Source organism: Pituophis catenifer, unplaced genomic scaffold (assembly GCF_029215685.1).
Source record: "Pituophis catenifer annectens isolate HBS135680 unplaced genomic scaffold, rPitCat1.0.hap2 SCAF_10, whole genome shotgun sequence".
NCBI lineage: Eukaryota > Metazoa > Chordata > Lepidosauria > Squamata > Colubridae > Pituophis > Pituophis catenifer.
Genome location: NW_027256890.1, coordinates 13,311,749 through 13,323,377, shown reverse-complemented (window position 1 = coordinate 13,323,377; position 11,629 = coordinate 13,311,749). Strand labels below are relative to the sequence as shown.

At 47.6% G+C, this 11,629-nt stretch overlaps 1 protein-coding gene across 1 annotated transcript in view; it reads left to right on the top strand.

The window, feature by feature from the left end:
* NF2 (NF2, moesin-ezrin-radixin like (MERLIN) tumor suppressor) overlaps positions 1-11,629 on the top strand; it is a 60,006-nt gene that overhangs the window by 4,885 nt on the left and 43,492 nt on the right. Inside the window, 1 exon segment of the mRNA XM_070951368.1 lies at positions 11,564-11,629. Within this exon segment, the coding sequence (XP_070807469.1) occupies positions 11,564-11,629 (66 nt within the window).

Below are 11,629 nucleotides of genomic sequence, written 5' to 3'. Positions count from 1 at the left end.
AAGAGCGCAGAGAAGTGCAACAAAGAGGATTAGGGGACTGGAGGCTAAAACATATGAAGAACGGTTGCAGGACCTGGGTATGTTTAGTTTGATGGAAATAAGGACCAGGGGGAGACATGATAGCATCTTCTAATATCTCAGGGGCTGCCCCAAAGAAGAGGCAGTCAAGCTATTCTCCAAAGCCCCTGAAGGCAGGACAAGAAGCAATGGATGGAAACTAATCAAGGAGAGAAGCAACTTAGAACTAAGGAGAAATTTCCTGACAGTTAGAACAATTAACCAGTGGAACAACTTGCCACTAGAAGTTGTGAATGCTCCAACACTGGAAGTTCTTAAGAAGATGTTGGATAACCATTTTTCTGAAGTGGTGTAGGGTATCCTGCCTGAGAAGGGGGTTGGACTAGAAGACCTCCAAGGTCCCCTTCCAACTCTGTTATTCTATTCTATTCTATTCTATTCTATTCTATTCTATTCTATTCTATTCTATTCTATTCTATTCTATTCTATTCTATTCTATTCTATTCTACTCTACTCTACTCTACTCTACTTCCATTCCATATTCTATTCTATTCTATTCTATTCTATTCTATTCTATTCTATTCTATTCTATTCTATTCTACTCTACTCTACTCTACTCTACTCTACTCTACTCTACTCTATTTCCATTCCATATTCTATTCTATTCTATTCTATTCTATTCTATTCTATTCTATTCTATTCTATTCTATTCTACTCTACTCTACCTCTACTCTACTCTACTCTACTCTACTCTATTTCCATTCCATATTCTATTCTATTCTATTCTATTCTATTCTATTCTATTGCCTATTCTATTCTATTCTATTCTATTCTACATTCCAATATTTATTCTGTTCTGTTCTATCCCCATCGGTATTTCCTTTGCTTTCCGTCAGCCAGGTGTTTAGACTGATTTTGGCATTTTTATTCACCTGTCAAGTCCTTCCCAAGGACCTGGGAGAGGTAACTGGGAACGTTTGACGGTGTTAGAGGCATCATCACATTATGATTATTATTGTTGTTGTTACCGAATTTATTTGCTGCCCACCTTGCATATCCGAAGGAGAGCTACGGCAACAATATCCTTGTTATTGGTTAACCAGATTCTGGTTAACCAGAATCGTCTTCAGTAACAATCTTATATACAGTATAATCCTGATATAGAAGGCTCTTGGAAGACACCGACGTTGCAAATTTAAATCCCAACATTGCATAAGCACCCTAGTTTTTTACCTTTTCCCCCCCTTGGTTTCATTTTCTGGTCTACCCTAACCCTTTTTCTACGCTATTAGCAGAGTGTGAGTCCCCGTGTTTTAGCCACACTTGCGTATCTACACGGAACAAGCGAAGAGGTTTTGTTCTGGTGCCTTAAACGCTGTTTACAGTATCTCCTTGGTGGATTAGCAGAAATGGCTTTTAATTAAAAAGTCATTTATCGGGTTGTCATGCAGCATAAGAAAATAAAAATAGTTTTTCACGCCTTCCGTCCGCGGCCCAGATAAGTCGCTCTTTATCTGTCTATTTTGACATCTCTTTGTGGCAGAATTGAAATGGGAGGGAGGAATATAAATGTTTTATTTGCTTGCTTCTCCGCGGCCTCCTGGCAGAGGGAAGGGGATCAGGGTATGTAATTATCTGCTGCCAACTCTGCATTGGCGACAGGAAGGGCATCCGGCCAGTAAATACTCAGCTCCATTCAGTTGATCCCCCCCCCCCCGCCCGGATGGGGGGTGATTTACAGGATTACGGGGTCATTAAAAGACTAATAATAATAATAATAATAATAATAATAATAATAATAATAGTTGTTTAGGAGTTGCTTTTCCTTAAATTGTAAAATAAGGATGTCCAACTTGGACCACTTTTAAAGACTTGTGGATTTAATTCCCAGAATTCCCAACTTTACACTGGTTGGGGAATTCTGGGAATTGATGGGGAAATCCAAATTCACAACCACTGGCTTACTAATTTAACTAATGCGACGATTCGCTTAACAACGGTGGCAAGAAAAGTCGTAAAACGGGGGGCAAGCTCGCTTAAGAAACATTTCGCTTAGCGACATCAATTTTTTGGGCTCAGTTGTAGTCATTACTCGAGGAATTCAGTTTTAGTGCGTCTTCGCTGTCCTTCAGATATTCTTCCAGTGCTGCCTCCTCCTCCTCCTCCTCCTCCTCCTCCTCCTCCTCCTCCTCCTCCTCCTCCTCCTCCTCTTCTTCTCCTTCTCCTTCTCCTCCTCCTCCTTCTTCTTCTTCATCCTCCTCCTCCTCCTCCTTCTTCCTCCTCCTCTTCTTCTCCTCCTTCTCCTCCGCCTTCTTCATCTTCCTCCTCCTCCTTCTTCCTCCTCCTCTTCTTCTCCTTCTCCTCCTTCTTCTCCTCCTTCTCCTTCTCCTTCTCCCCCTTCTTCATCCTTCTCCTTCTCCCTCCTCCCTTCTCCTCCTCCTTCTCCTCCTCCTTCTCCTCCTCCTCCTTCTTCTCCTTCTCCTTCTCCTTCTCCTTCTTCTCCTCCTTCTTCCTCCTCCTCCTTCTTCTCCTCCTCCTCCTTCTCCTTCTCCTTCTCCTTCTCTTCTCCTTCTCCTCCTCCTTCTCCTTCTCCTCCTCCTCCTTCTCCTCCTCCTCCTCTGCTCCTTCTCCTCCTCCTCCTCCTTCTTCCTCCTCTCCTCCTCTTCTCCTCCTCCTCGCTTCTCCTTCTCCTCCTCTTCTCCTTCTCCCTGTTCTATTTGCAATATTCCTCGCCCACCCCCATTTCCCTTGGTAAATACGGTCTGTCAAACATCTCTGCCTGGATGAACGGCATGATTCATGGTTATTATTTTTCTGATTTTTTCTATAATGCAAAGTTTTCAGATCTGCCTCGCATCCAGTCCACTATTCTAGCAGTGAGTCTTAACAACCGGACTTGCTCAGATTTTAATTGCCTTGATGCTATTTCCGCCAGAAAGTTGGGACTTTTAAGATCTTCACTTTGGAGACGTATATCCACCCCTAACCGCTCTTCTTAACTTTGGGCGTGCTTCATCACTCTCTTATGCCGCCGCCTACCCGAACGCCACCCACTCAGCGCGCCTCCTTTGCGAGGGCTTTCAAAGCTAATCATATTATCCTGCTAGATGAACGAAGAGGATGAGATTAAGAAGTGTAGATTCTCAGGAAATGAATCGGCAGGAGAAGGAAAGCTCCTTTGTAATATTTAACAGCCCACTTGGCTATCAGCAAGCAGAAAGATGAAATATTCATTCATCCTTGCTGATTTCCTTGTGTTTTTAATTGTCGTTTCTTTGACTGTTCTGAGCTGCCCCGGAGTCGCGGAGAATTGTGTGACGTCTAACTTTAATAAATTATTTCGGAGTGAAATCAGATTTAACAGAATAACAGAGTTTGGAAGGGAGTTTGGAGTCCAGGGGTCCCCAACCTTTCGGGCCTCAGGGACCACTAAATTCATAATTTTAAATCCCGCGGACGACTTATATGAAATACCTAATGACCCGGCTGGGTGGGGGTGGCTAGGTGGTCATGTGACTGGGTAGGCGTGGCCAACTTGATGTCATTCACATTGAGGGGTGCCTCGCCGGCCTCTCTCACCCCTCCCCTGCCAGCCACTCCTCGCCTGCCCACCCATCCGGGCTCCTTAGGGCCCCAATAGGAAGCACTTATTAGAGCTAAGCAGCCACCAGGAGAAAGAGTTGGCAAAACAGCTCAGCTCAAATTGGATCTGACCGAGAAGGAGGCTCAGCAGAAGCACCTCACTGAGGACTAGGAGCATAGGCTTTCCAAGCAGCGGTCCAAGATTATGACTATATATCACCCATGCTCCATACAATCCCCCTTCCCAGGGATGAGCTTCAAAAATTTTAGCAAGGGGTTCACTGCCTGCTTGCTGGGTAGCCGTGGCCATGGTGGGCATAGTAGGCGTGGCCTAGTTAGCCTCCTGCACCGCGGTGAGGGGTGGGCTTTTTGCCCTCCCTGGGCTCTGGAGGCTTTCCTCGAGCCTCCAGGATGGCGAAAATGGCCTCCCCAGGCTCTGGAGGCTTTCCTTGAGCATCCGGGAGGGCTAAAACAGCCTCCCCAGGCTCCGGAGGCCCTCTGGAGGCCGGAAATGGGCCTGGCCTTCCTGAACTTCTGGTAGGCCCTTTTTCGCCCTCCCTGAGCCTCTGCGCGCCCTGCACTTACCTGCATCCAAAATGGGCCGCGTGGGGACTCCTGGGATGGGCGGGGCAGGGTGGGTGGGGCCAGCCAGGAGTGGGATTTTGGGGGGAGGAGTTTCTCCCAATTGCACAGAATCTTAGCTAGAGGTTCTCCCGAACCCCTACGAACCCCCAGCAGCCCACCCCTGCCCCCTCCCAGTTTCCCACCGTACGAAATGCGGCAGGCCTGAAGGCCCAAGGCCAAAGATGGCTCCCAGGCCTGACAACGACCTGCAAAAGTCGTAACGAACTGTGAAAAACGGTCGTTAAGTCACATTTCTCAGCGGCCGTTGTAACTTTGAACTTTATCTCGGCTCTTCCAAAAGAAAAACAAAACCCAAAACCCCACCAATTAGAACACAGTTTGGTACAGGCTGTTCTTTTGGGTGAGTTGTTCCTCTGCTTTTGCGTTTGATCTCCTGGTCTTCCTCCCTGTGATAATTTTCCAGGGCTTCATCATTGTAATTGCCAGAGGAGCAATTAAGACGTCGCTTGCAGGAAGGACACTGCGCCCGTATAGATTGTCATGTTCCCCGCGCCTGCCAATGGCAAATGACGCCTGTCGCAGGTTAATAAATAATGTACACCCTCTTAATAGATTCCCCCCTTTCCCCCCCACCCTTCCAATCACGGATCTGCCAACAACCTGAATCAAAGCTTTCCCCCCCCCCCAATTTCTTTCCACCCCCGCTTTTAAGTACCTGTTCCCGTTTACTTAAAAACATTTCCGCGCTGATAAATTATGAGAGAGCCGGTTGCATTTAGCCAAGATCGTAAATCCCGCAATACCTGCAAAAATGTTAGCCGCCGCATCACTTAGCCTCCCTCTAATCAGGGAATTTGTTCACGTATCCTTCCGGGGACTTGCAAATATAGCTAACAAGCCATGTTAAGATAAGGCTAATGGAATATGACAAGGCTACCCGTTAAGAGAACATTTGTATTCCTGCCAGGAGTTCTCGGGGGACCGTCCAGTTAAAGAGGAGCCACCGGGGGAGCGGGGAACTCGCCTTGTGCCCCCTAGAATAGCGACGACCCCCAACCTTTGGGGCACCAGGGACCGGTTTCGTGAAGAGTGGATTTTCCACAGACTGGAAGGAAGGGGTGCGGTTTTGCGTGCTGCCTGCATCCCGCGGATGGGGCTTTGTTTGTTTGCGCGGCCCGGTTTCTGGCATGCCGCGACCCAGTGCCGGTACACCGCCCAAGGGTTGGGGACCCCTGATCTAGAACATCTTACAGTCTTGCTGTTCAATGATGGGTCGTCTTCTTTTCTTTTTTCTTTTAACGACCCCATAATCCTTTCCGGTTGGAGTCTAGAGCTAGCAGAGTCTTTTTAATGGCCGGATGCCCTTCTTGTTGCCAGAGCGGAGTTTTGTTCAGCAGATATATTCTCATTGTGCCCAGAGAGAGAGAAATATCTGCCTCTACCTAGGATCGAACTCACAACCTCCTGATTGTGAGGTGAGAGCTCCACCTCTAGGCCACCACGTCACTCCATGATGGGTCCTCCTCTAAGGCAGTATATTTTGGTTGGGGATTGTAGCATCAGGGTGATCTTCCCCCAATCCATTTTTCTGTATTAGATCTGGAGCCTTGCATTTTAATTCCCGTTTCCTACCGTAAATTTTTTTTTTCCTTCACTGGCAAGTTTTCTCCCTCTACCAAGAATGATGGTAAGCAGGCGGGCTTACCAAGAGCCTTGGTAGTACAGTGGTCTAAGGTACCCTATTATTAAGCTGGTTATTAAGACCAGCTGCCTGCGATTACTGCAGGTTCGAATCTCGCCAAGGCTCAAGGTTGACTCAGCCTTCCATCCTTTCTAAGGTAGGTAAAATGAGGACCCGGATTGTGGGGGCAATAAGCTGACTTTGTATAAATATACAAAAGAATGAAGGCTATTGCTTAGCGCATTGTAAGCCGCCCTGAGTCTCCGGAGAAGGGCGGCATATAAATCAAATTAAAAATAATAATAATAATAATAAAAAATGGACCGATTCTATCACTGACCATGAGTTGGGGGTTTTCGCTGGTTGCTGAGCCCATCAAATGCAGGAAGCTCAGCCCGTCTTCATTAAGTCCCTCGCCTCCGTTATCCCGTCCTCAATCCGTTCAGGGTGGTAGCAGCAAGACAGAGAATCAATACGTGGACCTCAATGTGATTTACAATCACCGCTCGTACCTTACATTGAGAAAGGGACCTTAACCGTTTTTGTTATTGTCGATGTCAATTTGTACTTTTATCGTATCAGTGGCTTGGATTTTTCTGGGCAGGTCCCAACGGGAGAAAATAAACAACCCACCCCCCCCCCAGCAATTAAAGGAGGACTAAAGTCATTTATCCCACTTTAAAAAAGTCCAGAGGGAGAAGGAAGGTCTAATCCCTCGATAGACCCACAGATAGTCAGTTGCCTGGAACGGCCGTATTTTTCAGAGTATAAGATGCACCTATCTTTTTTGGTGAGGAAAAGAAGAAAAAGAAATCTCCCTCTGTCTCTGAGCAATTTTGCCTCCTTGCAGCAAACAGCCTGCTTTACTTTCATTTTCGTTTTCAGCATAGCTTGATTAGCACAAGGGAAAAAAAAAAAATCTACTCCAGCAATTTACCTTTTTGCAGCAAGCAGCAGTCCCCTGGGCAAAACAGCTGAGAGTTGGGAGGCCGATCCAATCAACTTGTGCTAATTAAGTTGTGCTGAAGCTGAAAGGAGCTGTTTCTTCTTGCTGTTTGCTTGCAAGGAGGTAAACCGCTGCGAGGCAGAGGCCAAAGGGTGGGGTGAGTGGTGAGTGGGCGGGGCTACATTCGGTGTATAAGACGCACCTAAATTTTCACCCCCTTTTAGGGGGGAAAAAGGTGCGTCTTATACTCCAAAAAATACGGTATATTAAAGGTTAAATTCCTTTCTTGGGGCTGGATCAATGCTACCGATTCGCACCGGTTCAAGCGAACCGATAGTAATAAAAGCTACCAGTTTGGGCGAACCATTAGTAAAAAAAATGCTACCAGTTCGTCCGACGTCGGTATTTCCGACGATCAGCTGTGTCGCACGATTTATATTCGCTAGAAAGCAGGAAATCCGGCTTCCTAGTGAATCTAAATCACACAGCACAGCTGTCCCCCCCCCCCCCCGTTCTATTTACCTTTTTAAGCCTCCTTTTTCCGGAGAGAAGCAACCTGGAATTAAGGAGAAACTTCCTGACACTGAGGACAATCAACCAGCGGAACTGCTTGCCACCAGATGCACAAACACTGGAGTTTTTAAAAAAAGACTGGAATAAATGGTACAGGGCAGTGTTGGCGAACCTTTTTCGCACCAAGTGCCGGAACGGGAGCACCCACACGCTCAGGGAAGCACCAGACACTGGGAGAGCAGTTCTCCGACGTGCACGTGTGGGAGCACCTGTGCTGGGAAGCTGAGCTTCCAGTTTTTGGCATGTGTGCCGGTCACCTGGTCTTCCGGTTACTTGCACGCATGCGTGCACGAAAACCAGCTGGCCGGCGTGCATGTGTGCGCCAGAAACCAGAATATCACCTTCCCAGTGCACGCATGTACACCGGAGAGCTGCTCTTCCGGTTTTCGCCGATCCCGCGTGCGCGAAAACCAGCTGGCCGGAACGTGGAATACGCGCCAGAACCCGGAACGGCAACGGGCGACGGCTGGCATCTCTGGAGAGATGGCTCTGTTTGCCACTTCCGCCACACATGCGATAGGTTCCCCATCACGGGTATAGTGTCTCCTGCTTGATCTGGGGGGTTGGACTAGAAGACCTCCAAGGTCCCTTCCGGCTCTATGCTGATCGACGGCTGCCTTTGAAAGCCGTCTTAGAAAACGCTCTTGCCGTTGGAAGCAAACACCCAAATGGCTTTCCGAGATATTTTTTTTTTAATTTTTCTTTCTTCCTCCTCCCCTCTCTCTCCGTTCCCGAGAACTGCAGCATTTTAATGTTTTTTTTTCCCCGAACTTCATTAGAGACTTTGCACCAGGTTACATAAGGCTGCACTTCATTTGCAGTCTGGGCCTGAATTCCGGCAAGGGAGGGAGGGAAGGAAGGAAGGAAGGAAGGGAGGGGGGTCTCTTCCCCTCCCTGTCCTCCTTGCTAGCAAAAGGACACAGCTGGCGTTTGAAAACACCCAATTCCTCCGGGCATCGGGGTCCGCATCCGTGGACGCAAAGGCAATTTTTCCTCTGCCTGCGTTTCCTGCGAGCATCCCTTTAGCAAAGGATGAAATATTCCGCGGCCTGCCTCTTATCCTTCCCTGCCTCTTCGATTTGTCGATCTTTAGTGCAGTGACAGTCGAGAGATTTTTGGGGGGAGAGAAACCGTCGCCAAAACCCTACATTGGCGTGAGGAGTGTGAGAAGCCTCTTTTGATGAATTATGAATCCAAATGTCCTCACGCTTTCTCGCCGTCTTCTTAACCCGAACGTGAGGAACGAAACGGAGCCGTTTGCAAAAAAACCCCCCCAAAAAAACAGAAGGTGTTTGCATTCGCCACGCTGATGAGGTTCACCACCAAGTGGCCTTAATTTTTTTTTTTTTTTTTTAATTTGATTTATATGCCGCCCTTCTCCGGAGACTCAGGGCGGCTTACAATGCGTTAAGCAATAGCCTTCATTCTTTTTGTTTATTTTATACAAAGTCAGCTTATTGCCCCCACAAACTGGGTCCTCATTTCACCTACCTTAGAAAGGATGGAAGGCTGAGTCAACCTTGAGCCTTGGAGAGATTCGAACCAGCAGAAATTGCAGGCAGCTGTGTTAATAACACAGTGTTAATTGTGGTTTATTTAGCCGCGGTTTATTAAGCCGCCCTCGGCAGGGTTGGTGTGTCACATTAAGTCCACCCTCCCTCCTTCCTTCCTCCTTCCCTCCCTCCCCCCCGGACTGATTTTATCCCCCGTTTAACCACGCGAAGTGTTGAACTCAGCCTTCGGTGCTGCAGTACAACAGTTTGTACAGGTTCTGTACAAACGCAAGAGTCGCTTGTGCACAATTCTTCAATCTGGTTAGAGGAGAGCTGCAGAGAATGTGGCATTTGCGGTGGTCCCCGGATTGATGTTTATGAGGATGGGATGTTCTGGCGGATAAGAGTTTGGAAGGGGACCTTGGAAGTCATCTAGCCCAACCCCTTGCTCAAGCACGGGAGACTCTATGTCGTTCAAGAGCCGCGGTGGCGCAGTGGTTAGAGTGCAGTACTGCAGGCTGCTTCTGCTGACTGCCGGCTGCCTGTAACTTGGCAGTACGAATCCCACCAGGCTCAAGGTTGACTCAGCCTTCCGTCCTTCCGAGGTGGGTCAAATGAGGACCCAGATTGTTGGGGGGGCAAGAGGCTGACTCTGTAAACCGCTTAGAGAGGGCTGTGAAGCGGGATATAAGTCTAAGGGCTATTGCTATTCAAACGTCCAAACTCTTCTTAAAAACTTCCAGTGTTGGAGCATTCACAACTTCTGGTGGCAAGCTGTTCCACTGATTCATTGTTCTCACTGTCGAGAAGTTTCTCCTTAGTTCTAATTGCTTCTCTCCTCGATTAGTTTCCACCCATTGCTTCCTGTCCTGCCTTCAAGGTGCTTTGGAGAATAGCTTGACTCCCTCTTCTTTGGGGCAGCCCCTGAGATATTGGAAGACTGCTATCATGTCACTCCTAATCCTTCTCTTCATCAAACTAAGACATACCCAGTTCCTGCAACTGTTCTTCATATGTTTTGGCTTCAAGTCCCCTAATCATCTTCGTTGCTGTTCTCTGCACTCTTTCTAGAGTCTCCACATCTTTCCTGCAGGTTCATCTTTGCATGTGAGAATGCTCTTGAACCTTACAGTTCTGTCCCTCTTCTAACCCATTAGGAAGGTTTCGGATCAGGATTTAACCCGTGACTTTATTGCTCCTTAAATTACTGCAGAGTTGGAATTTTGGGCCAAGATTCCTGGTCTTAGTTCTCCTCCTCCTCCTCCTCCTCCTCCTCCTCCTCCTCCTCCTCCTCCTCCTCCTCCTTCTTCTTCCTCCTCCTTCTTCTTCCTCCTTCCTCCTTCTCCTTCCTCCTTCTTCCTCCTTCCTCCTTCCTTCTTCTCCCTTTTCTTCTTCTCCCTCTTCTTCTTCTCCCTCTTCTTCTCCCTCTTCTTCTCCTTCTTCTTCTTCTTCTTCTTCTTCTTTTTCTTCTTCTCCTCCTCCTCCTCCTCCTCCTCCTCCTCCTCCTCCTCCTCCTCCTCCTTCCCCTTCTCTTTCCCCTTCCCCTTCCCCTTCCTCTCTTTCTCTTTCGCTTTCGCTTTCCCCTTCCTCTTCTCCTCCTCCTCCTCCTCGTTTTCCGAAGACTTTTTTTTTATTTTTATGGATTCGATTGGATTCGTTTGCTGTCCATCTCGACTCTGGCCAACCTGTACTCTTTAGCCTTGTGTCTAAAAGAATTTGCACGGGGGTGGGCCTGAGGAAAAACAAAGAGAGTGTGTGTTTGGGGGGTGGGTGGGCAGGAGACATGAGACGGGAACGCTCTCTTTGCCGTTGTGGAGCCAGAAGTCATCGCAAGGGGGCGGTGTGTGATCACAACTGCCCGGCATTGAATAACACCGAAGCACAACAGGTTTTTAAATCACCTTTCGGGATGAATATTGATGCTCTGCAGGTGATCCTGTTGAAGAGGTGGGGGGGGAAACTGTGATACCAAAGCTGAGGAATCTCGCCTGGTTTCCAAGCTCTTGGACTCTTGCATTTTCTTCTCTGTTTCCATGCAATTGTACCCCCCAACCTCACCCTTCCCCAAGCAATGTTTCTTGTCTTGCATCCCTCTGGATGACTCTGGTTTTAGTTAATGGCTTTGCTAATCCTTTAGAACGAACCAAATTCCTGTTAAGCATTTGGAAACATTGGGCACCACCATACCTAAGGACATATATCTGTAAATTACTCCTCTACCCGGACATGCCTTAACAGAATAACAGAGTTGGAAGGGACCTTGGAGGTCTTCTAGTCCAACCCCCTGCTTAGGCAGGAAACCCTACACCACTTCAGACAAATGGTTATCCAACCTCTTCTTAAAAACTTCCAGTGTTGGAGCATCCACAACTCCTGGAGGCAAGTTGTTCCACTGATTAATTGTTCTCACTGTCAGGAAATTTCTCCTTAGTTCTGAGTTGCTTCTCTCCTTGATGAGTTTCTACCCGTTGCTTCTTGTCCTTAGATGTTTTTGCTCTTGTCTTATGTTCTGGTGCTTGCTTGTCATGCAGAAGACAAAAAAAAGGCACCAGAAGACAGGACAAAGAGACAACAGATGGAAACTAATGAAGGAGAGAAGCAACCTGGAATTGAGGACAAACTGAAGGCAACATTGGTTCGAGAAGAGGATCTTCTAACTTTCTAACGTTGTTTTTCCTGGTGCAGGTGAAATGGAAAGGAAAGGACCTCTTCGACCTGGTGTGCCGGACATTGGGACTCCGTGAAACGTGG